This window comes from Mya arenaria, chromosome 2, assembly GCF_026914265.1.
Source record: "Mya arenaria isolate MELC-2E11 chromosome 2, ASM2691426v1".
Classification (NCBI taxonomy): Eukaryota; Metazoa; Mollusca; class Bivalvia; order Myida; family Myidae; genus Mya; species Mya arenaria.
The window spans coordinates 40,621,461-40,649,222 of NC_069123.1; the positions used below are offsets into that span (position 1 = coordinate 40,621,461).

The 27,762-nt window shown below is 34.4% G+C and overlaps 1 protein-coding gene across 1 annotated transcript; it reads right to left on the minus strand.

The window, feature by feature from the left end:
- Positions 1 to 129: 129 nt before the first annotated feature.
- On the minus strand, positions 130 to 27,037 carry LOC128203364 (von Willebrand factor A domain-containing protein 5A-like). Its single transcript, XM_052904763.1, has 18 exons — positions 26,894 to 27,037; positions 20,199 to 20,401; positions 18,509 to 18,728; positions 15,990 to 16,159; positions 15,428 to 15,536; positions 15,083 to 15,187; positions 14,566 to 14,692; positions 13,930 to 14,068; positions 13,387 to 13,466; positions 12,939 to 13,053; positions 12,023 to 12,193; positions 11,364 to 11,544; positions 10,743 to 10,948; positions 8,582 to 8,626; positions 6,796 to 6,973; positions 5,259 to 5,402; positions 4,952 to 5,085; positions 130 to 4,603 (listed from the first exon to the last, which is right to left on the minus strand). The coding sequence occupies exons 1-18, from the start codon at positions 26,964 to 26,966 to the stop codon at positions 4,421 to 4,423; spliced, it is 2,583 nt and encodes an 860-aa protein (XP_052760723.1). The 5' UTR covers positions 26,967 to 27,037; the 3' UTR covers positions 130 to 4,420.
- Positions 27,038 to 27,762: the final 725 nt, after the last annotated feature.

A 27,762-nucleotide genomic window follows, 5' to 3' on the forward strand; every position in this document is an offset into this window, starting at 1 on the left:
ACGCGCGTGCCCTCGGGTCGGATTTTTCTATGCGTACCGGAAACACATGATAGATACTTATATTCTATCAAACCATTAAACACACTCTTAAAGCAATTTTACATCAAGTGACAATACAATAGGGATAAGTATGTTTAAGCACTTTATTGCATTTTTAACAATATACACTGATACGCATGTAAATGTCATTTTGTGTAAAAATAGATTGAGAATAAATTTTCTAAAATAAAATGTAAATGAGTATATATCACGAAGAGAGATATAAGTGTATTTGTAAATTTAATTTTAATTATAAAACAAGAGTATGGCTATTTTTTTTCAATTGTGGATACAACACCATAGATTGAAATATGCATCGTCTTGTAAACGTATGTCAACTCTCAGCCTTTTTCCAGTTCGACAATTGTTCAATGTCTAACAACGATTCAACCAGAGTTATTGAACTTGCTAATAATATGAATTTTCGTCATTGTAGACATGAACATGATAAGTTAATATTTTATGATTATATCCAGACTTTCTTTCTTTAAAACACTCGAGCTTAAATGCATAAACTTATATAGTATGAACGCCTTTATGAACATACATTCTGGGACACTTATTGAACATAAACACTATCAACTATAGTGATTTCGACAGAATAAACATGTGTTAGCTTGTTTTAAGACTTTATAGAATCAGTTTTTTATGCAGTTTGACATATCTAAAATATTTAACAAACAAATGATCAGGTGTGGCCCCAAGGCTATCAAAATTATAGAAAATGTTGTTTCAAATCCTTTTTGAAAGAATGAAACTTTTAACCACAGAAAATTGCCTTTGAACATTCACGTTCACTTATATTACAGAGAAGACAAGAAGATGAGGCAAGACTGACAACATTGATCAATACTCATATAAATAACAGTCAGTAACATAGTATTGATTAAGATAACATATTATAAAAAACATCTGAAACCTTGAACATACCCCAAAACATCACTTGTAAAAAATGCATTTTGACTTAAAACAGCCAGTTCACCTTAAAATAGGTAATACAATAAACAGAGCAATGTATAAACACAAGGATAAAGCAATGCAATATCATTTTCTGAAGAAAAAAACAGTTCAATGTTATTTTAAAACATCAACGAAAATCAAAAATAACAAGAGATGTTTGTCAAACACCATGCCCCCCTGAGCGCCATGTTGTCAGGATTATATGGAAAATTGAATGAAATATGCATGGACCGAAATGACAGCTGATTTGTCACTGACATTGGATGCCGTTGAGGCAGTTTTCAGATTATGACCATTCAAAGTGTGAGGATAGAGTGTGTTATGACCATGATCTTTGACTCTATGACCTCAAAATCCATAGGAGTCATCAGCTGGTCAGGCACAACTTCCATATCAAGTTTGATGATCATAGGTCTAGGCATTGTTGAGTTATCACTCGGACAAGCTTTAAAACACTTTTATCATTAAAGGTCACTGTGACCTTGACCATTGACCCGATGAACCCTAAAATCAATATGGGTCATCTACTGGTCAGGCCCAACCTTCATGTCAAGTTTAATGACCATACGTCCAGGAATTGTTGAGTTATCACTCGGACAAGCTTTGGTCTACCGACCGACCGACCGACCGACCGACCTACATGTGCAAAGGTATATACCCCTCGTTTTCGAAGGGGGGGGGGCATAATAATTTAATATATCTTTAATAATAATATCTGTCATGTGTTCCCGTTCCGGATAGAAAAATCCGACCCTCGGGCACGCTGCGTAGCCGGTAACTCGGCAAGCCTCGTTACCTGGCAACGCAGGTGCCCTCGGGTCGGATTTTTCTATCCGGAACGGGAACACATGACAGATATATCTAGCACACCGGATAGGCATTTCCGGTCAATTCAGCCGTGCTGGAAAACTCCATCTGGCATCCCCCATGCCAGATGAGTCACGCGCTGTGACGTAATACTTTCAATTTCTTTTATTAAACACTTAATGTAACCATAGTTATGAGATTTCAATAGATGAGTTCCATTAACATTAACTTTACAAAAATATTCCTTAAAAACAAAACAAAATAACCCTTAAAAGATGTGATAGCGAAGGAACTTATTGACGTATGCAATGAATACAAATTACTGCGCGTCATGACGTCAGTAAACATCATCGCACGCGCTTTTTGGTGAAATGTACAAAACGCGCTTTCTTATGTTTTTTCTTCGCATAAAAATGTAATTTAAGGTATCCTAGAAAAATATCTATCATGTGTGTCCGTTCCGGATAAAATCAATACTGAAATTAAAAAACACTATTTTAATACATCAACGCTTTTCCTCAAAACAAACAGACAAGGATCTTAAAAAAATATGTTTAATTATTAAAATACAGCTTTAAAGAACAGCACTTGTAATGTCCGGTAAAAAATAAAGATGAATGTGACAATTGAAAAAAAATCTCTGTTAAAAATAAATGGTTCAAAGACACCTTAAAAGAACAGCACTTACATCAGTAATGAACGGTAAAATAATGATAAATGTGACACTCAAAATGAGTCAGGATGTAGTATATAAACAATTTGCACAAATAGTGCAGTAAAAGCCATTGTAAAATGAAATGTCTATATGGGTACAATGTATGACTCTGATTGGAATAGTCATAACTGAACAATAAATGCTCAGAAAAAATAAATGTGAGTGGACTTTGATTCAATATACATTTGTAGACTGTTTTGTTGAATAAACTTGCATTTACAGAGGGTAGAACTAATAATTTTTATGATCTTAACATAATGTAATAGTCTACCATCAATGATTGAATCTAATGGTTGTCTAAACCTTGAATCTGATGGTTGTTTCACTCCTGAATCTGGCGGTCATATTAAACCTTAACAATGTAAACAAGCCCAAAGTTAACTATAAACTGTAAAATTTATTGTAAAACAACATGTATAAACCATAAAAAGATAGAAACTAGAGCTGTCACAGTATGTGACGAATGCCCCCGAATGTGACATTGACCTATGAACAAGGTCAGTACATGAAAAAGTGATCTTGCATTTACGTGTTAAATACATATGGCAAGTTATTTTAAATTGCCTCTGAACATAAAAAATACCACCCATACTTGACAATCTACACCGTTATGTCCTTATATTCAGCATTCCATTGTAATTAAACACTAAGTGTATCTTTCACCTTAGAGGTAGGGACATGGGTCTTGTAAGCGACACATCGTATTGGTATATCAAACACATGTCGCAAGTTATTTTAAAATCTGTCCATACAAGGGAAAGTTACAGCCCGGACATGACAACCTATACCCTATTTCCTTATATGCAGAAATCTCCATTGTGAATAAACACTAAGTGTGACCTTGACCTTAGAGGTAGGGACACGGGTCTTGCACGCGACACGTCATCTTGGTATGTGGAACACATGTGGAAAGTTATTTTAAAATCTGTCCATACAAGAGAAAGTTACAGCCCGGACAAGACAACCTATACTCTATGTCCTTATATGCAGCACTCCATTGTGAATTAACACCTAAGTGAGACCTTGACCTTTGATGTAGGGACACGGGTCTTGCACGCGACACGTCGTCTTGGTATGTGGAACACATGTGGAAAGTTATTTTAAAATCTGTCCATACAAGGGAAAGTTACAGCCCGGACACGACAACCTATACTTTAAGTCCTTATATGCAGCACTCCATTGTGAATAAACACCTAAGTGAGACCTTGACCTTAGATGTAGGGTTATTGAGCTGGACACACGGACGGACGGACGGACAGATGGACGGACAGACAGACAGTGCGATTTTAATATGCCCACCTTCGGGGCATAAATAAACTATAAATATTTCTGGTAATATTAAATCTTTGCTGTGAAAATCAATGGAAAAAACAAAATTCCGATCTAAATAAGGTAAGTCACTAAATAGCTGCAACCAGAAAGTAACATAACATTTATTTGGCAATAAGATGTTTCAACATACAAAGCCGTACATGTTTCATTAACAACACTTAGTCGTAATGACTCCCACAAATGCAATGGTCAACAGAGAAAATAAATGACATGTCTACACATTTTTTCACTTTTAGTAAATTATGCTAGGAAATGGGAATTTTTGATAATGCTTCTCTGTGTTTATTTCAATGCATCTATAAAACTTTCTTGCTCAAGGTAAAGAATGTTGTGAAGTGTGCAATTTGTTTTTGATTTCGCAACATTTACAATGGATACAAATTACTATGGCATTAAAATAACACTACCCAAGTTGAGGACCAGGCATGATTATAGTAGCTCTGCCTTATGCATGTTCTCAAATCTAAGAGTTCACTCTATGTAAGTCAGCCAAAGTTATCGGATTTTCATTCACTGAATTCACTTGTGTCTTGTTACAGCAGCTACACTTCACAGATTTTAATTCACTTAAACCTTGTTTATGACTGAGTCGGCAACAAGTGTGAGAAGTTCCTCTACTGGTTTCTTCAGGCTCTGCTGCCCTAGCCAGGCGAGTGCTTTGGTCTCGATCATCTGCCATTCCTCCTTTCGGTGGGCGTACTTACTGCGCAACCAGCTCAACACTATCAGTGTCGCCAGCACATCACAGTCCTAGAAAATAAATGGGTTAACCACTTACAAGTTATATGTCAATATGTTCTGGTGAACTGAATTAAACGATTACGGTCTAGGGGTAAACAGGAAGGAAGACGATATATGATGTTGAATTTCCATAACAATCATTAGATAATCTCTTTTCCAGGACTGATTGCAAAATATACTGTTTATGAAATCGAATATTATTAAAACAAGCTGAAAAACATAAGCAATGAAAAACGTATATTGAATTACGTAATGAAAAATATAATAAGCTTTGTATTTCAAGTCATTAGTTTTGAATTTTGCCAGTCTGGCCGATTTCCGCCTCCTTTTTATCAGACATGCGTATTCAATGGGTACCTCGTTAATGTCTGTAGATTTTAGCATATCTTCCGGGATTTGCAGCAAACTGGCCAGCTGGGTTGTGTTTGACCAGTTCCCACCCAGTTTCTGTAGCGTGATCACATTCATCATCACCTCATCTGATGATAAACCTGCAATCAATAGAACATTGGTGAATGATAACAAGAACCCTGCAAACGCTCGTCTGTTATTTAGTCTGTGGCTGTTATTTTAAGGAAATGTTTTGTTTAGGCCAAAGACCCAAATCAAGATAATCATCAAAAATATTCTTTAAAAAATATAATGAATACAAGAAAAACAATACCTGAAGAAGACTTTCCCAAACTGTCATCATTGTTATCATCAACATCGTCTTCTCTATCTGTTCCAAGTTTCTGTGGTTCTTCTTCTAAATTCTCAGCATCGTCTTCTTCAAAATCGATCTCTTCTGATTTAGAAGATCTTTTCTCTGCAAGAAGTTTGGTTGTCAATCTTATCACTTTGGGACTATGTTCTCAAAGCCTTTCGATCATGCAAGGTTTGGTTTGAAGATTAGTTTTGATTCCCAACAAATAAATATATTTTTTTTTGTCTTTTTCTATTATCTAACAACTAGTATAACAAAAGGAAATTTGAACGAAAACATTCCAGAAACGATCAAACCAAAACAAACACTAGTGTTTAGGTATGAGTTTACACTTATTATTTCCTTTAATAAGATTGCATTCAATTTTAGATTAAAAACATTTTAAAACCTCAAAAAGTATATAACTGTTATTCACATATTCTGTCTGATATGCATTAAAATAAATTACAGTGAGGACATTTGTTTGTTTCCATGTAAAATAGCAATAGTTCACAGTGAGCAACATCATTTATATATCACGAGTGACTTTGCCATGAATGAAATAATTTGGGTGTTCACAAGGTAAAATATATAGCAATCTTACCAAGAAACAAACATCTTGTTTTCTTATACTACGCTCAAATTCATTCAAACTGATGTTCAATTGACATCTTATTGAAAATAACTCAACTTTAGGCTTTATGATGTCATACTGGAAATGTAATACTTGGTAAACAATGATTTCATTTTACAAATTTCACTGTTTCGAACGGTGAATATATAATATTTTAATCGATAGTTATTTTTTAACAAGACGCCAATGCGGCAACATTAAAGCCGGATTTTTTTATTTGACGATGGAATTTTGCAAACCTAGGATTTTATAGATACATCAGCTTTTCCAATAAGATCTGTCCCTGAGACCTAGTTTTTGACCCTAGATGACACACTTTATCATCTAAGCTTTCATGTACACAAATATTTTTAAAGTTAATTAAAATTTAAATTTTTGAAAAATATGGGTATATATGAAATTCATGATTGGGATGTGAGTTTATAAAATAGCAATTGAATTTAGTTGTTGACTTGTTAAATTTATGACGTGGAAATTTTGACCCGGGTTAACCTATATCAAAAATATGCAAGATATACCGGTATTGCAAACAAGCATTCCGACCAAGTTTCATCAATATTTGATAAAAATTGTTGAATTTATTACCGTGAAAATATTTCTTCTTAAGATTTCACCTAGTGACCTAGTTTTTGACCCGAGATGACCCATATTCATATGTATTCAACATAACATAACGACAAATAGTTTGACCAAGTTTGATAAACATTGGATAAAAACTCTTGATTTTATTACATAAAATAAAAAGTTTAACGCAGAATTGTTAACGCCCGCCCGCCTGCCCGCCCGCCCGGTTTTCGCCATTCTATAACCCGTAATTTTTTGATGATAAACAACCGAACAGCACGATAAAAAAAATTACTGAACATTGGATAAAGTACTTACTCTTTTTACTTGGAAAGGAGGGCACCATGTTTTTCAGCTTGTTGAGACCACAACTCAAGCCAAGGCCCTTGCTTTTCTTTGCCTTTTTTGCTCCACCACCACCATACATATTACTCGATTTTAAATACAACGAACCACTTTCACACTCAAATCCACTTGCGGCCATACTACATAAATCCTGAAATATAAGGAAAAAGGAACTATATAAGTACAGTCATCATGTTTTAACAGCTACAGTGAAGAGTGATTGATACTTGACACTAAGTTATTGACATTTGACAGTTTTAAATGTTTTTTCGTTCTTCATGATATTGTATTTGTAACTGAAATTAGTTTGGTTATTGATAGAAGTAACCAAGCGACATAAAAATATAGAAGATTTTGGTACCTTCCGGAATTATCCCCATGATTTATCCCAACTATTCTCCGAATGCCCAAAACTATAAAACAATTTTGATCTGTGTTGTAGATTGCAAGCATCATGTATTATCTCACCAGGCCCCAATTTCTCGAAACTTCTTAAGCTTAACAGGCTTAAGTAGCTTATTTCAATTAGCCAAAATACATACTTATATTGAATTTGATTAATGAAAAATGGTTGAATGTAATCAACATACAGATAATTCCTATCTAAAGTATAAAAACTCTTAAAGAAGTAAATATTAAGCAAATTATTCAAAAACAAAAATAGTGAGTTTAGCTTAATCCTGTTATAAGAGACTTAAGAAGTTTCGAGAAATTGGGGCCAGAGTTGTTGAATATTTTCTTCTGGAGCTGTCCCCTACTTGATGTATTTGCTGCGTATTGTTCAATGCTGCTTAATGTTTAATGCCATCATCAAACTACATGTAATATAACCCCTAAGATTCACCAAGGGCATATTACAACAGTTACTAGTAAGAAAATCCGTTGGAACTGTAATGTGTCATCAATCTACTGTCTGACTGTATGACATGTGCTCTTGCATGTTTTTTAAGTATCATTTTAAATTAAGATCGTCATTATTTTAACAAGGGGAATATATGAGTCAAGGAGCTTTCATAGCATGTCAAGTACATATTGTCTGTCAATATATCATAGCATGACAACTACCTATTGTCTGTCAATACACAGTGTCTCCATTGTACGAAATTCAATCCACCTACACCATCTTTATTTTAGGTATTCAAAGCTTATAAATTGTGATATTCTTTTTAAAGTAAATCCATGTGGCATTCATGCAGGGAGTATCACTAAAAAGACTCCCAGGACGAGACATCAGATACCATACAACTTCATTCTTTGAATATTTCCTAAAAGCATTATGAGTTAATTATATTACTGTTACCGCTTTACAATTGCCGTTTTTATCATTTTGACAGAAAATTCATAGAACACTGCCGAAAAAATATTATTAATCACTAAAATCTTGTATTTCAAGTTTTCAACATACATGTATTTGTTATGTCAAATTTTACAAAAGAACACACCTTATGAGATACACAATGAATTGTAAAATAAGTTAGGAACAAATATTAATTATGATTCATAAGGTAACTATATTTTGAAATAGGTAACTAACAAGTAAGACTAATATGTATCTAAATGTAACAGAACTATTTTGTTTGTAATGAACCTTAGTTAAATGAGTATGATGAGTGTAATTAAGATATATTGCAAAAGGACTTGTAAAACTTTGAGTGACAATTCCTATATGAGAACGGCAATAGTTATTTCTGTTAATGGTTCAGCAACATGAGACACTGCAAAATGTAATGAACAACTTCAAAGCATGATGTATACATACCATTTGAGGCGCACAGTCCATAAGGCAGCATTGCAACATCATGTCCTGAAAGTGGTAAAGAAACAATCATTATCACTGTTAAAACTTTATTCATATACTTGCAGTACAGCTTGACATATTAAGCTTTTGATCAGTAATAAATAACATCTGTTAACACATTCAACAGTGTCAACCAAACCATTAAAGTTCGATTTAACCAAATAAGAGTATCACAAACATGGAAGCCAACACTCATTCAGAGAAATAACTCCACAATTATTTCACCCAAAACTAATGCCTGAAAGATTTTAAAGAGCAATTTGCAAGAAAAAAGCACTCAAGGTTACAAAAAGATCGGCCTAAATATATCTTTATGACCACCCTAATAGCTATCTGGTGGAGCCTTCTTTCAAACATGTCTTAAATATGGTACCAGTAGCTCCCTTCATAAGCGCTCGGTATTAAAAAGGTAGTACTGGGAGATGGTGTAGTTAGTACAAAAGTTCAAAAATAATACCTTTTTGCTTTAAACAATAGAAGAAATTGAGAACTATCAGATGTTTCACTGAATATCTTTTATCCTTTGTCTTAACAGAAAAGGAGTTTTGTTTTCAGTGGGATGGCTTACACCCACTGGACAAGATATGGCATTCAAATACCAGAAAAGATTTCAGCGGACATCTTGGACTAAAATAACAACTTATTAAATTAAATTTCATGGGCTAATATCTAATTATGATTGTTCAAATTTATATAACATCTGTCGAACACATACAACTAAATGTACTTGTGTTTTTCTTTCAGCAAGTATTTTGTTTAGGTGTTACGACTTCACTTTTCAGGTCACCTGACCGCAATGATATTGTGAATGTCATATAAGGGGAAAAAACTGCTACAATATTTTATCTATATCATGATGTGGTTGCCTCCCTTATACACATACAGCAATGACGTCACTATTTAATGTATACACGAAAAATCAGAGACAAGAACTGTCAGCAAGTAAACATGTTAAACTTAAATGAATTAAACACATTTTAGAACTTTTATGAACTTAATTTTGTTCGGTTTAATAAAATAAATATCATAGGGCAGCATAGGTGGCATTGATATTGTCAAACCTCAAAACAGAATAACGCCTCGGTTGACATTCACCTCTCGGGCTGACAATATCAATGTCACACATGCTGCCATATAATATTTATATAATGTTTTCACTTTTGGAGCTTTCGGTTAAAACCGCACAAATATTCTAACGCAACTTATTCCTAAATCAAAAGCATACTTATTCTCCTCCTCAAAATAAACATGTACATATTGACTTTGTCAATGTGTTTAGAACATTAGACATCTAAATTGTTTTTACTGATTGGCAGAATACCTCGATCAAATTGCTTCCGCTTCAATAACAGCCAATAACTGCATTATAATATTGCAGGCAAAGACCTGATGAGACCGGAGACCGGGACTGGGAAAAAGTAGGCCTTAATTGGTAAATAAGTATAAATTAATATAAGGATAAGTATACAATTGAGCTCGTGTTAAATTCATTTTCACTGTGTAATACCTCACATCGACAAACAAGATTTAACAACTCCTAGAAGATTCGTATTAGTAGTATTTTAAGTGTTGATGCGGCGATTAAACTTGCGATCACTGGGTTTACAGGCAAGTATAGTGTTTGGAACTGGACCGGGCACCTGATTCACTAAAGGTTTGCTCTGTTGTTCCATCATAAATCAATAGCAAAGTTCCTAAGCCCAAAATTATCAATAAAACAAATTCATCATTACAAGTATGTATGGGCTATAGAGAAAAAAAAACAAGATTAAATTTAGGATGACTTAATAAGAGCTCACAACTATTGTGTTTTTAGTCTTCAAAGAGTGAGAACTATTATTAAAGCCAGAGTTATAGGCTTGATATAGATGTGTGTATTGGCCCTGATGATATGTACGCCTACGTTTCATGAGAATGTGTTTTCCGTTTATTTAATTCAGGTCTTGGTAAAGTTTTTGCACAACAGTGAGAGGTCGCTGCTGACACAAAACCTATCACAATACCTTAACTCGACATTAAGGTATGTTTTACCAGGAGAACATTGAAAACATATTAGCTAAATATGGGTGGAGGGATTTGAAGGAAATATTTGAGACTAAATTTTAAATCTTAAGATGCTTACCCTCTCAATGCCTTTCAAGAACTCCTCGCTGGTTGTGGGGACTGGACACTGCCTCGTCTTCAGTTCACCTTTGACCTTCTCACCCTCTGAATCCACGGCAACAAATGATGTGAACTTTGACACAATGTTACCATGCCGACTCACACCAACGACCTTCTTCCTTATTTCTTCAACCTTATCAATATCTTTTGGATTGTAGTAATCATCTGTTTTAAAAGAAAATGTTTACAAAAATGAGGAGGTTTCGCATATTCATTTTTTAATATCTATTTTAATAACTATAAGACCATTATGATAGTAAATACTATAACATCTGATTCTTAAGTATAACCTATTCAAATAGTAATTTTGGTAAACCCAAAAAGCAAATTTGGAGATTACTGTTGGAAAAACTAAACTATTACAGCTAAACAGTTATCATAATAATGATCAGGTAGAATGCAAACATTGTTTGAAAACAAATTAACTTCAAATGCTTTAATAATGATATGCCAGCCATATTAGACTTTTCAGCATACAGTACCTACAATGCTTTCATTGGCATTTACAGATTTTTTTAATATTTTTATTTGAAAGCTTTTTGGTGTAAAGTCAACTGTTGCTATGGTCATAGCATTTTACCATTACACAAAGCTGCTTCCTCGTCCTGTAGAAGCTTGATCTGAGTCTTGGTTGCTAGGCGATGGACAGGTGCAGACACGCTTGAGTTGTCATCCTCTGATAGGGTGAACAGAAGGTCAAAGGTCACAGGGTTGTTGTTTTGTTGACCTTTCAAGGTTAGCTTGCTGGTGGCGTAGATTGTCTGTGAATTAAAAAAAAGTAAGCATTGGACAATATTGGTAAATCAACAAGATAAATCTTAAAGGAGTGGGACACTCGAAAGTTGTTTTCTATGCATAAAACATTTTAAATTAGCAATTTCTAATAAAAGATTAACATCCAACAAGAATATACCATAATACAGTGTATATCAAAATGTGACAACAGTTAACATGCATGCATTTCAAAATTCTTGAATATACTTAAGTGTAAAACTTTTACCACCTTGATACTTCAGAAGAAACCCCAATTTGTCACTGGGTTCCATTAAACATGTACAATAGAACATGCTGTTTGTCTGAAGAAAATATTATACTTCATTGGTGTTATGTCAACAGATTTTTATAACAACCAAAAAGGTGACAGATTTATATATTGCCTCATAAAATGAAAATATTATGTTTATGAGATCTAACAGAAGTGCTGAAAAACAAAACTGAAGAAACAACAGCTTTACTGACATCCAGATCTACCCCTTGTAGCATGGCAAAGAATGTTAGCCTTTGCCCCACAGTCAGCATAACAGGGCAATCTGTTGGTATGGAAACTGGGGTGACCCCTGGGGGCAGGTCCCAGGTTAGCTCTATGTTCGTAACTGCCGGCTGCATGGCACACTTTAGCAGGGATACAACCTGGAAAACCAGTTTAAGTGAAATAAATGGTCACAAAAGTGGTATTTGACATATTATGAGTATTAAATTTAAACCACATAATAAGAAATAAATGATTCTGTAGTTTGGGGATTGTGAAAGTTCTATGTATGCAGGAAAGATTCCAAAGCATGCAAAAATGATTATATTATGAATCAGCTGTCTTCTCTCTTTGAAAACAAGCAATGTAAATGATTAAAAAAGGAGCGACGTGGACCTAACACTTATGCTTTTCTGTCAAAAAAGGGCCATAACTCAAGTTCAACATTTTTTTGAGATAATGTAATTGGTCTTGCTACACATCTGGACTATGTCATCCATTATATGCGTACAAAGTTTTATGTAATCATCTTGAATGAGGATTAAGATATGGCTAAGTTAAAGTTTTTCGTATGACAGTATAACTATGAAATGGGAATTACTTGACAGTCAATAAAGCAAGAGTTATGGGCCTTGTTTTACATGTTCGTATTGTCATTAGTAATATCTCAATATTTATAAACTATGGCAAAGTGTTTGCATAACTTTCCAAAAACTGCTTAAATAAATAATTATTAAAGCCAAATTTAGGAATCTTGATCTTAATCTTGCACATTAGCTCTGGCAACTTGTACACCAAGCTTCATTTTCATATCTTCAACAGTTTTTGAGTTATGGACATTGATCCTGAAGACAACAGTCAACACCAAGTCAAAAAATCTTGAAAGTAGACAAGCTAAAACTTCACCTTGGGTTGAATGCGTTCATCATCAGCGATAAACTCTGCGAGGCCATTCCCTGCACGGACCACGCCATTCACTAACGAAGTGGACACCCCACTTCCCACTCCCAGGGCAAACACTCTAGAAAAGAACAAATAAGCTGGGTTACTTTCCAGAATGCAACACTTGTCTGTTTTTCTCAGATTCATGGTTTTTGACTTAAAACCAACATGAAAAAACCACTAAAACAGCAATTTAAGAACCTTTGGGTATCCGCAGTGACAATGTAGCTCCAAACAAGAAACAAAATCTTAACATAACCAGTCAAGATAATCCTCATTGCTGGTAGCATCAGGTATGACATCTTAGATGAAAAGCCTTTACATCACAAAGCCACATACCCCTTGTCAATGTCTTAAAACTTTACACCACCACCCCATATTATCACAGACTGCAGATATGTGTAACACAAACCTGGTATTCCCTGAGTGCTTCCTAATCAGCCCAATCACCTGTTCACTATTACCCACGTCCCCATCTGTCAGCAGAAACACCTAAAGCAACCAAAACAAAGTTTATCTGCTTACAAACAAACGTAGCAATATAATTATGTCCATTGAATATATTTTTATGTATAATATTATATGGGTTTATATAAATCAAACAAAATTCATAGATTTAAAGCAAATATAGTTTATCTTGTTTTGATAAGATCAGCAATGTTCTTTGAGTTTGCAGGTCAAGTTACTTCATATGTATTGTTTATTTAAGTACCTTATAACAATGTGAACACAAATTGTTCATGTAGATCAATGCTCAGGCATTGGGTTAAAAGCTTCATCTTACTTTTTAAGTATGTTTGATATACAAAAACCATTTGGAACATATAAAGTTTATAAACATTCCTTGGTTGTTGTTGTACTTTCACCTTGAGAATATACTGGACATAGGGACTTGTACATATCTGTGTGTCTCATATCTGTCCCCATCTAGCTACGAAAACGACACTAAACTTACGTTCCTTGGTTGTTGTTGTACTTTCTCTTTGAGGACATATTCTAGGGGCTTGAATATCTCTGTGCCACCCATGTCTGCACCCATCTTGGCCTGGACCTTGAGGGCTTCATTCAGAGTCTTTTCACAGTACTCCTTGCTCCTATGGTAAAATGACATGAACTTATTGAGACATTCAATTCTGCTCTTTTCTTCAAAGGTGGATCAATTTTGACTGATTATCAAGTGTTGATGAGTGTAATACGCTGCATTGGACATCTGAATTTGGCAAATAATCTTTGGAATACTAAACAATGTATTGAATCCAAGTTCACATTCATGTATGCTTGTCTAGAGATTTTACATCTTTACATGTGTTTCACTGTTATAATAAAATTAGGGAGGTGTGACATCATTTCAATTACAAATTATATTTTAAATAAAACTGAGCATTGGTTTGCATGATAACCTTATGTTGTATGACTTGTGTAGTTTCAGCTGTACATGTATGCATATTTCAGTTATTGCATATATTCAAATTATTTTTTGCTTTTTAAATTTCAGATAAAACATCTTTATTCTTGAAGTGAGGTTTAAAGATGTTTCTAACATGTTGCCTTGTTGAACAGTTTTTCATCATTTGAAATGTTTTCCACTTACTTGTTAAACAGACATTTGTAGTTTGATCCAAAGCTAACCACATTAAAGTAGCAACCAGCAGGCAAACTTTTCAGGAACAGAAGCAATGCCTCTTTTGCATTCTTTATTCTGCTACCATTCATACTTCCTGTAAAATCATTTGAACCTCAATTCACTGGAAGTGGTATTAATATTAAAAAGTATAATTCTTTAATTTATATAGACTTACAATATTAAATAACCTGTAAGAAAGAAGACTAGAGTGTAATGAAACAAAGGCCAATGCTCGGTTGTTTTTTAAAAAAGGGTCATAATTTGACAATTGTTTAAGTCAGACTTACTGGTTTTGCTACACATGTGCACACATAACAAATGTATGTATCTTGAATGGGTTTAGGACTTAAAGCCAAGGTTAAAGCTTTTGCACCCCATCCAAATGGACGATGACATGACAGATATCACAATACCAACACTTTTTTTTTTAGAAATGCCTTGGAAAAACAGAGAAATTATTAAAAACATTTTTACAATTTATTACCTGATCTATCAATGATAAAGACATATTCTCCATTGGTTGCCATGGCAACCTCCTTGAGGTCGGGATGGAAACTCACCATTAGCATGTCTTCCTTCAGTAGACCCTCTGAAATGATTGACAATGATTGTTATGCGGCAATGAGTCATAGTTGTACAGGTTATCTACGTATATATTTTAATGTTTAGAGTGAAACTTCTAAAACTTTATTTATAGTTTGCATCACAAAATATTTGCAAAGGCCGTAACAAACCAATTAAACAGCTCAACAGCTTGATGACTTATTAAATACTTACTTTAAACATTTCCCTGGTAATTTAAGAAACTATAATTGTTTTGAGTATTCACCTTTTCCCGGGTTTCCATTTTCCAGGATAACCTGAGGAGCGAAAGGCTCGGCATATTCCACCAGCAGACAAAGGTCATGGTCAAATTTAAACTCCTCCCCAATCTCAAACTGAAAACATAACAGCAGCAGCCTTGTGGTTTAGGTGTCCATCTCTCACCAAAGAGGTTGTGGGTATGAGTCCCACCAGGGGTACATTCTCTTGGCCTCTCAGAAAGGACCCCAGCTCTGGTGTCTTCCCCGAAAACGGACATTTGAGTGACTCCTACCAGCTTAAAGCTATCTTCTATATGTCATATCAGTTGTATTACCACAATACTACACTTTCTAACCTTCTGAAAGTGTTTTTTTTTTCAAATATTTCATCTACATGAATTTTTAAGCTAGTATACATTTTTAATGGATAATTAGTTTAATGGACAATACTAAAAAAAGTCTACCATACATGTATCATTTTAGTCCAAAAATGACAAAATTGTTCAGTGACATTAAATTGGTAATTATATGGGAAAGATGTTTACAAAATGGAAAAAACAGCTTATTTAAATCATAATGCACAAAAACCTGAGCCAATTTTCCGCCTGACTCTAACTTGACATCAAGTGAGATTTTGTCAGAAGAAACAGCCTTAATCCCATGGTATCCTTCTATTGTGACAGTCATCTTGAAATTGTATGGCACTGACTTGGGTGGTACATAGTCAGCTCCCTCTGCGGCAACGCTCGAACCAGCTTCTAAATTGTGTGAACAAATTTTAGCTATCAAAACCAACATGGAGATTTTACCATATGATATATAAATATTATAAACAACCAATATGCCTTATCGTAAGTCAAATGATACAGTTCATTTAGTATTAATGGAATACACATAATTCTACAAACATCAAGATATCTATCCTCAAAGTCACTTTGCATAAGAATTCAAACATCAAACATTTTGCAAGGATGAAAACTACAATTCATTGCATTCAGAAACAAGAGGGTCAATATGACCCTCTATCGTCCATTTGAGTAACTTGAGAAACTAGGGAAGCAAGGAAGTCATTGGCTGCCAAGGAAGTCATTGATTGCTAAGACAAAATGTGGTTGCTAAGGAAGTAAGTGATTGCCATTGTCATAAGTAACTAAGAAAAAATGTGGTTGCTAAGGCAGTTGATGGTTGCTAGGGAGGTCCATGGTTGTTAAGGGAAGAGATGGTTGTGAGTGAAGCTGCTGAAGTAACTGCTAAGAAAGTCATAGGTCACTTGGAATAAAGAATGTTGCCATGGAGGTTTGTGGTTGCTAGAAAGGTCGAAAATTGACAAAACAAATTATGGTTGCTACAGAAATCAAGTGATTAGAAGAAAGTTGGTAAGAACCACTAGACAATTCTACACAGTAAATAGCTCAGCTTCGGGCTCAGCAGTCTTGGAAAAAGTTGGAAGATTCTTAGGACAATAGATTTGTTTAAGCATGGTGGAGAATGAAAACCTCAGCTTTACATGGACAATAGCATGGGTCCAACACGATGTGGAAACTATACCTCAGTATTCCCAGGATAACAGATTTGTTTAAGCACAGTTGAGAATGAAAACCTCAGCTTTACATTGACAATAGCATGGGTCCAACACAATGGGGAGAGTACATCTCAGCTTTCCCAGGACAACAGATTTGTTTAAGCATGGTGGAGAATGAAACCCTCAGCTTTACATTGACAATAGCATGGGTCCAACACGATGTGGAAACTATACCTCAGTATTCCCAGGAAAACAGATTTGTTTAAGCACAGTTGAGAATGAAAACCTCAGCTTTACATTGACAATAGCATGGGTCCAACACGATGTGGAAACTATACCTCAGTATTCCCAGGAAAATAGATTTGTTTAAGCACAGTGGAGAATGAAAACCTCAGCTTTACATTGACAATAGCATGGGTCCAACACAATGTGGAAACGATACCTCAGCAACAGATTTGTTTAAGCATGGCGGAGAATGAAACCCTCAACTATACATGGACAGTTGAGTGGATACAGCATGGTGGGGAGTGCAGGCCTTAGATTTACCTGGACAAAATCTAAGGTCCAACACAATGAGGCAAGTATAACTCATAACCTGGACAGTAGTGCTGGTTAAACATGATGGTTTGAGTATACCTCAGCCTTACCTGGACAGTAGCACAGATTCAGCACTGAGTTAGTGACTAAACCTCACTCTTACCTTGACAGTAGCATGGGTTAAACATGATTGGGAGTGTAACCCTCAGTTTTACCTCGACAGTAACGTGGGTTCAGCACTGTAGATAGTGTAAATCTCACTGTTACCTTGACAGTAGCATGGGTTCAGCACTGTAGATAGTGTAAATCTCACTGTTACCTTGACAGTAGCGTGGGTTCAGCACTGTAGATAGTGTAAATCTCACTGTTACCTTGACAGTAGCGTGGGTTCAGCACTGTAGATAGTGTGAATCTCACTGTTACCTTGACAGTAGCGTGGGTTCAGCACTGTAGATAGTGTAAATCTCACTGTTACCTTGACAGTAGCGTGGGTTCAGCATTGTAGATAGTGTAAACCTCACTGTTACCTTGACAGTAGCGTAGGTTCAGCACTGTAGATAGTGTAAACCTCACTCTTACCTTGACAGTAGCGTGGGTTCAGCACTGTAGATAGTGTAAACCTCACTGTTACCTTGATAGTAGCGTTGGTTCAGCACTGTAGATAGTGTAAACCTCACTCTTACCTTGACAGTAGCGTAGGTTCAGCACTGTAGATAGTGTAAACCTCACTCTTACCTTGATAGTAGCGTTGGTTAAACATGATGGGGAGTGTAAATCTCAGTTTTACCTGGACTGTAGCATGGGTTCAGCACTGTAGATAGTGTAAACCTCACTCTTACCTTGATAGTAGCGTTGGTTAAACATGATGGGGAGTGTAAATCTCAGTTTTACCTGGACTGTAGCGTGGGTTCAGCACTGTAGATAGTGCAAACCTCACTCTTACCTTCACAGTAGCGTGGGTTAAACATGATGGGGAGTGTAAACCTCACTCTTACCTTCCCAGTAGCTTGGGTTAAACACGATGGTGGAGTGTAAACCTGAGCTTTACCTGGACAGTAGCGTGGGTTCAGCACTGTAGGTAGTGTAAACCTCACCCTTCCATCCTCCTCCTGTGGCAGCTCATTCACATATGAGAGCTTCAGTTCTGCTTCCTTGCCTGCGGGCAGATTACCAAGCATGCATTGGAAAGTGTCGCTGCTTTTTGTATCTTCTTTAAGCAACATGGCTGTCTTCCCACTCTGCTTTGCATCTTCATATGTTAGAATAGCCTGTAGATATGACCATATCATCTGAGCAATTTGTTGTTGTTTTTTACATTTAGTGCTTTGAATTTGCATAGCACACACAAACTCTTTATCACATTTTTGTCTTGGACTCTTTAGTTTGGACTCATGATTGCAGTTGCACCTCAACAGAATGTTTGACAAAAAGGATGAGTAACAGAAAAGACTAGCAGCAAGAAGGACAAGTAAGAAAATGTTTATATTTTTTTTAATTGTTTTCTTAAGTAAAAAATGACTGTACAGTTACAAAAAGCGTACATGTACATGTACCTTTAAACTCACTTAAAGCTAAAACACATGCTTAAGCATAGTAATAATTTTATGAATTGAATATAACAAAATATATAAGCTGAAATTTGCAAAAATATATACATTATTCATAGGAAGCAAGAGCTGCTTAAAAATGTACAAATGTTATTGTGGTCAGATGTTAAAATGAATAAACAGTTATGAAAAGGGTACATGTAGCTTGAAACTGACATATTGCTAAAATACATAAAGTATTGTTTTAATTATATACATTAAACATAACAAAATATAAGATAAAACTGGCTGAACACATTACTATCAGAAATCACTTAAAACTCCCAATACATTATTAATTGGAAAAAAAGACCTGCATCCTACCAAAACGATAGGCAGTAAAAACATATGTGGACTTTTCTAATAACTTTTTAACAATTGCTTTTACACTTACCGGTACTAATAGCAAAATTCATCCTTTTTACCAACTTTTACTCAATTTTAATACATGCAACATAATGACACCCATTTCAAAACAGTTATAAACACAACCGCTCAGCACGCTCTTGACTGCTGCGTTTTTCAGTGTCAATGTCAAAGGACGTTCACAATTTCTCAAATAATGTCTGTGTGCATCCACACATTTTCAGAATCTGTGCACCAATCTGTCAAACACAGTTTGGTACCATTGTTTATCATACTGATTAATTATCATTTGTGTGTCTGATCTAGCTGAACCATTACCCCTTCAGTTGTAATTAAACCTTCTAAAAAGAACAAACCCAGCAATAATGCATTTTGTTATCATCAAAATGGCAGTCATTTTTTAAAAGAAACTAATTGAATCTACCATTATTCATACAATGCATGTTTCATTATAGTTTATGTAAAACTTAAATATTTATAAGCACTGGTATAAAAGTCACAGATGTTTTTCTTTGTTTTAAAAATAAATACCTAAATTTTTGTTAAGTATGAATGCGCCTCATGATGGAAATACAATGCATTAGTTTAAAAAATGAACACTTTTCTGATGTGCTCCGCAGATTCTATTATATAAATTTTCCATTGACAGTAAAATCATTACTTGTTTGAATATATATTGATTATATTAAATAGGTGTTTCTACACAATGCATGTAGAAGTTATAAGAAAAGTCCACAATATTTTTCATCACCCCTGTTACATTGTCCGTAACGTAAAAATACTAACCTGTTCCTTTTCTTGAATCTCAGCGACAATGTGCCTTCCATCAATGGTGGCCTCAAACTGATATACGGCACTCCCATCATCCACAGGGAACGTGAACATTGCCTCGACTGGGTCATCCTCGCTGTTGTAATACCCCAGACTGGTTACCACCTCGGCCAGGTAGCCCTTGATTGTCACATTCACGTCAATGGACCTCAGTGGAACTAAAATTATGGTTGAGCTTTATGCAAGTAAAGTTGTTAAGAATGAAATGCAAAAACAAGTAAGTAAATTAAAATGAGTAAAGTTATACTCAAATGCTTAATGAAGGTGGTGAAGGGGCATAGCCAAAAGGTGTGTACTGTCAAAATATCTGCTAACAGTCTATTATCTGAAGTCGGAATATGACATTAATTATAGAACGTGCAGTTTCACTAACATTTTCTTGGTTCGGCCAATGTATGAGTATAAGTCATAAAATCTAAGATAAGAAGGTATTTTTCAGTATAGATATGAAGTTGAAAATTGATAATACCCTTGGTTCATACATTTGTGGTCTTGTTTTATCGAGTACCTGTACAAACTCACCTTTGCCATGCATGCATGGCTAAGCCTCCTTTGTTGACAATATACTTTTCATTACTAATACATGAACAAACCCACTTTTGCCATGCATGCATGGCAAAGGTGAGTTTGTACAGGTACTCGATAAAACAAGACCACAAATGTATGAACCAAGGGTATTTTCAATTTTCAACTTACATATCTATACTGAAAAATACCTTCTTATCTTAGATTTTATGACTCATACATTGGCCGAACCAAGAAAATGTTAGTGAAACTGCACGTTCTATAATTAATGTCATATTCCGACTTCAGATAATAGACTGTTGGCTGCATACAGTGTGCATTAACAGGAGTCTTTATAAAGTTGTACTCAGCTAAGTTTCGCCCCTTTGTGAAGAATACTGTATATTATCAAATACTAAAACTTCGACTACATGTACTTTAATGCATGTAGCCCTAATTCAGGGTTTCCGCCATGCCTTTATGGCTTGTCAACTTGCCTTCCGCTGGCAAAGGTAATTACCAATTGGCAGATTTCACGTTTTGGTGACCAAAAAGTTCCCGGCGAATATTGATTTTTAAAATTTATTGCAGATTTGTGATTTCAACATAATCTTTTACAGCAATTTCTTATCTATCATATTTTAGAACATTTGCAATGATTTATTCATGCATTTTTATAAAAAAAAGAATTTTGTATCACCATACCATTTGTGCTAGTGTTACAATATTGCCGGTAAAAACTTGTTTTTTTTAATATTTTGATCCAAAGAAGTATTTTGTCTTGCACTAAATGGTTCATTTATCTATAAAACAGATTGTACAGACAAAAAATAAAGATTGTTTCGTTTTTCTCAAATAAATTTATTGAAACAAACCCTAATTGGACAACAAGACAGAAAATGCTTTCTGCAAACATAGGTGTTCTTTTTATATCAGATCAGATAAGCTATAAACATAAATGTTTTGTTGTGGTAATATAAATGTCTCTAGTATGGTGCAATTATCATTACCTTTGATATTAAACATATATATTATAAATTGCTAATTGCAGTATGTGCTAGTGTTACCACAAAACAGAATGAGTAACATTAGCAGTATGTCACATTAGCAGTTGGACAGAATGTTTCACAACAAATTAAAATACAGACCTACCACAGACTGTTTGAGCTTGATACAGTATAAAACAAACTATATAAACGATTGATAAACACGGTCAATTGATAATCACAAAAATTCTTAATTCTGTCCAATAAATAACGATATCAAACACAAAAGCGGTATGAATTCAATATAAACTACGTACCTAATGAATGAATACTTACAAACGATAGTTTACAGACGACATTATTATGTTCGAATAATTGACTCTGGGAAAGTCATCAAATTTCAACGATTTTCTTGCTTTATTAAGCGCTTGTCTTAATGCTAGCGTGACATAATGTTAACGTTACATCGAAGGACAGAAGGAGCCAAACTTGGATTAAGTTTTTATCAACGGTATTCACCACTATTTTTATCATTTCAATGTCAACTGTGAACCAGTCCAATATAAAAGTAATCGCTACCCGGATGTTAACCCTCAGTCGGTGTAAATTATTCACGAATAGAAAAGGTGCTATCGTCATGCTAAAATGGGACAGAATCGATTTTGAGTAACATTAACACATTTTTAGACCTAAAAAACTTTATGATCGGGAATGACCAATTTCTTGTTACATGCAATACTGTTTTTATCCGACACGTAGTCTTTGTTTTCAGTGATTTAATAAAGGTGTGTTTAGGCTTAAAACAGTTAGCAGTGGATCATGTCTGCTAATGTTACACAACAAATCGAGGACAGATTACCGTAACGTTATCACCATGCGCAATTACCGAAAATTTAAGTATATTACGAACGAAATGCAATTATTTTAGATATATTATTGTTTTAATAAACATTTCTCGCAAACATTATTCAACAGACAAGAATAAAATACTTACCAGATGTTACTGAAAAGCATCCTCAAAAAAGTGGTATATTGGTACCGGGAAGATTTTCTGTCTTTTTTGTCCTAAATATCGGCATATTTTTACATTTTTTTACCTTATTTCACACAATATTTTCATTATTTTAATACAAATCACTTCTATTAGGTGTTCTTATTGGGTTGGGAAAGGCAATTGAAAGCAAATGGGCCAAATAATTGCCCTTTTTGTGAAATCTGCCAATTGCACAGACACACCTTCATGCCCACCACAACCAGCCCTATCAAAACTCTAACCAATATTGACAATTAACAGCTTTGCTGCTCGTCGGGAGAAATATATATCTTATGATACATCATCCACTCATGATTGAGGCTGCAGATCCTTACACCTTCCATAATTATCTGACCTCGTAGGTATGAAAAACGTTAAAATTAAAACCTTTATCTTTCTAATCAATGAAACATGTTAGCAAAAATAGTTTGCATCTTGATTTTTTTTAATGCTTAACAATGTATATTTTGAAAAAAAAAATTGTCCAGGTAAATAAAATTGCTTCATGGTCATAACGTCATCCATGCCGCCATTTATTTGACGAATGGTATGGTACTTCTCTTTTTAGCCAAAAGTTATGTTTATTTTTAAAGAAAAAAAGTACATTTAACACCGAAATATGAATTAATTACTAAAAATTTCCAAAGAATAAATAATTAAAAGCAATTAACAACTGGTCCTTAGTAAATTGGTACACAAATGGGTTTTTTCTCTTTAAATTACAAATGTGAAAACCTTGCTTTACTCTTACACCCAAATAAGAATTACCACAATATACAAATGTTTTAATATACCAAAAAGGATGATTAAATGTTGAAAACAATGGTTGTTATGAAAGATACCGTGTTTAATAAATAATTTGGAAGAAAGGTGCAGAAAACACAGTAAATCTTTTAACACTCACCAATCATTAATATTTTTGCGTGTTCAGCTATGAAATACACCGTGACAATCTTGTTATCAGTAATGAATATTTTCCATAAATGCATTATTTATAGTTAAAGGTTTATCACTCAAAATTTATATTTGTCATACATATGTATGTATTGATTTTGAATAAGATTTTCACTTTAAAATTAACTAAAAATTGCACCATTTAAAATACATTACGGTAACTTAAAAAATTGCAACGGGAGGGATAATGGTCTCGCACCCGTCCCATCAGTCACAACCTAATATGCCCTCATAATTTCTAAGCGGAAACCCTGCCTTATTAATTATAAATATAATGATTAAGACGAATTGTCTTAAATGGTTCCCTACAAATCAATCATGCCTGAATATTAAAACATTTCCAATAAACTAGTTAGTGGCAAAAACTTGGTGTGTTTCGTCAACTGAAAATTTCGACCCCAAAATGTTTGTTTTTTTCACCAAAAATGGACCGAAATCCCAATCCAAACTTAAAGAAGAAAATCAGCTTTAAAATGTTCTACAAATACAGTAAGATCTATATCTTTAAATGAGGTCTTATTCTCTCAGGACCTTAAAAGGGGACTTTGTCTTATTTGAAATATACTACATGGTAAATTGCCAATGATTGTCATTTTATTGCCCTGGCCCCATTAAAAAAAATTGGAATAAAACACTGATATAAATTTTAAAATAAATAAATTCAAGTTTGACATATGCCAAAATAAAAAAAATGTAGAGTAATTGCAATGTTTTACAATTTACTATTATAATTATTCGCATTTTTTTTTTTCAACCATTGGTTAAATTATTATTGTGTGCCTTCTCCTTAGGCCAAATAAAAAAATAGGTGCGTTTCAGGTAACGCTGCCAAAAAAAATAGGGTAGGTAGGTCGGAATATTTTTATTTTTTTATTTTTTTATTTTTTTTGATATATTGATTTCAGTAACTGTTGACTCAAAAAGTAACAAAAATAAAAGTCATCAATTTTCAGGTTTATCAGTAGTTTTTAAACATGTTCCATGCTTCAAAGGAAACATTCTTTATTTGTCTGGTTAAATACTTTTACAATGATGGTTGGATTTCAACTAAGTTATGGTACACCACTCTGCTATTATTTAAGACTTTCCAGGAACAGTTTTACTTTTCTTTATGCTTCCTTTTGCTTTCAATCACCCTCTGTAGAATGCTAACCTCCCTGTAACATAATTACATGAAGAGTGGGACAGCAAACTTACTATATAAGCCATCAGCCAAGGAAACCTCAATGCTGTCAAGAGGACCTGGGGGTTCAGGTTTGAAGAACAAGTAACATGCAGGTTTTATTGCAAAAATTGCACACTTAAGTCTGACATATCAATCCGAAAGTCAATATCTGACACATTTGTATCTGACAAGAAAATATAGTTCAAGAATTGAAATATACTTGCCACACAAGCACAAATTACCTTTGAGTTCGGACACAAATCTAAAAATTCGGACATCCATTATTATTTTCAAAAATAATTTATTTTAGGTACCTAATTTTCGGACACCCAAAGGACATCGATTGTAACTTACAGTTACTAAGTCTCACAGACAAAAAATATTTATCTTTATCGATACAATGCCTGGCTAGATTACCAAACCGTATACATCACTGTGATAAGTTATTTAGTTACTACCCATCCTAAACGATTTATTGCCTGTTGAAAAGGATGTGTGATATATTTAATGGAGGATTAAAGAAACAACAAGGGCAATCAAGAGATTAAGAAAACACAGACATGACATGTTTGTAAAACGATCGGCCAATAAACTTTGAAACTTGTACCACATTTTTAATATACACTTTATGAAGCAATAATCATAGAGTAATACTCATTGAAACATCAATAGAAGAATAAAAGTCAACACATTCAATGATACAGGTAACTATTTAAGGTGATGAATTAAAGTTAGAAATGCAATACTTAAGTTACAATCAAAAACACCATCCAGACACATTCATCCTGCTTAGCAATATCCATGCTCTCCATGAGATCCTCGTGTGTATAACTGAGAGTTATGTGACGTCACACAATGTGACTGTTTGATCTGAAGCCGATAAAAGGTGTTTATTCATTTCAATGCATGTATAAAATGGTGTTGAATTGGATTTTAATTAACTTGATGAAGGAGTTACACTTATAGGCGTAATAACCATTGATAACTACCGATAAATTAATAAGTGGTAAAATGCAGACATGAAGAAAAAAGGAAGGTTTACCATACATGTAGATAAAATGTAAAAATGGTTATTTTCTATGAATTCGGAGAGCGAAAAATTAATTATTTTAAGGTGTCCGAACTCTAAGGTGAAGTACGGTAAATACATTCAGAAATCCAACTCTAATATTGTCAACTTCACGTACACACATTTCGTAACAAATGCTTTTCGTACCCAAATCACATTTTTTTCAGGGAAAAATAGGTTAGGGTCGGCGGGAAAAAATAGGGTCGGTCGGGTAACCTCAAACAGACCTATTTTTTTTATTTGGCCTTATCATGTATAATGCACAAGTCATTTGTAAGCACGCCCCCCTCCCCCCCTCCCAGGTTGGGGGGTATACCGGGGATAGCAGGGGAAATGGGCCGTCTTTTTACCTTTCAGGTGGCCCCGAAGTGCCGATTGAGTGCGGTGGTTTTGTTTTCGCACCGAAAACAGCACTGAATGGGCGGTACCTAGGCATTTGACGGGGTTTTACCAGCAATGTGTCCCAGCAGGGAGGGGATTTTACCCAGGATTGGCTGGACCAAAGTCAAACCAAAGTCCCCGCAATTCCCTGGACCTGGGGGGGGCGTGGTTACAATTCACTGGTGCATAAGTATGTGCCATTGTAAATATATTCATAAATATTGGGTTTCTTCTCATGGTTTGTTTGGCTTATCGGATTTGAAAATAAACCTCCCTAACTCTAAGATGTTTTTACTATTCACTGTCACTAGTGTCAGGTCTAAAAATAGCATAAATTGCTCATCAACTGTAAATAAACACAAAACACTAAAATTCATACAAGTACCATCAGTTATATAATTTATTTTTAACAAAATTGTTTTATTTCAGAAATTAATCACAGCGTAATATCGCGGAATATTCGTTTTTGACGTATTCTAGTGTCCATAACGAAAAGAACCCGGACAATAAATAATCCGAATTTTGACTCCGAATTCTAACATGTAAATGATTTATTACCTGGACTTCCTTTGTCCGTTGATAGTCCAAACATATCCATTATATTGTCCGATATAGAGTTTTCGGCTGACATCACTTCAAATGTGAGTTTCGGTAAATTTATTATGTTTGTTTACTACGAGTCGTTACTTCCTCAATCTTGTAAACCCGACGAAACAAAACATTCATATAATTATTTCCAGTTTCCGTTCCGTATCAGTACACATTTAATGCGAGGTAAATAAGGATTGGTGGATATTCTTAAACATGTGAAAGTCAAGAGGATGCTTACATATTTAATGCGTTGGCAAACGATGTTGTTGTTGTTGAGTGTGTGATTTTCATATTTTGAGTCATTTTGCAGCAATATACAATGTATACAATGTACACGCAGACATACAAATAAAACTAATTATTTGAAAATGCATGTGTGTGTTGAATTCAGTGTATAAGTGTTCATGAATATTAGTATATGTATCTGATATATACTGTATATCAAATATTTGCTTTCTCTATGTGTCTACACACAGTTATATAAGTACAGCTAGTTTCAAATAGCATAATTATAGTAGAAGTCCAACGTGTGTAAATAACTGACGATATTTAAAACAATCATTAATATTATACCATGTAATTAATAAGAATTATTCGATGAAATAATGAAACCTTAGTTTTATACGGGTCATAAATTTGGGATACCGTCAAAAGTGTCGCATACGTATTCATATACTTATCATTAAATCAGAACAAGGTGTAAAAACAACAGCACACAAAAAAGTCACAGACTGCCATATCGCCCGCCGAAATAAGAACAGTATCAACTTAGGCTTTTGACAAAAGATACCAATGAACATTAACAAAGCGCAATTACTTTAAAATAATGCAGCCGG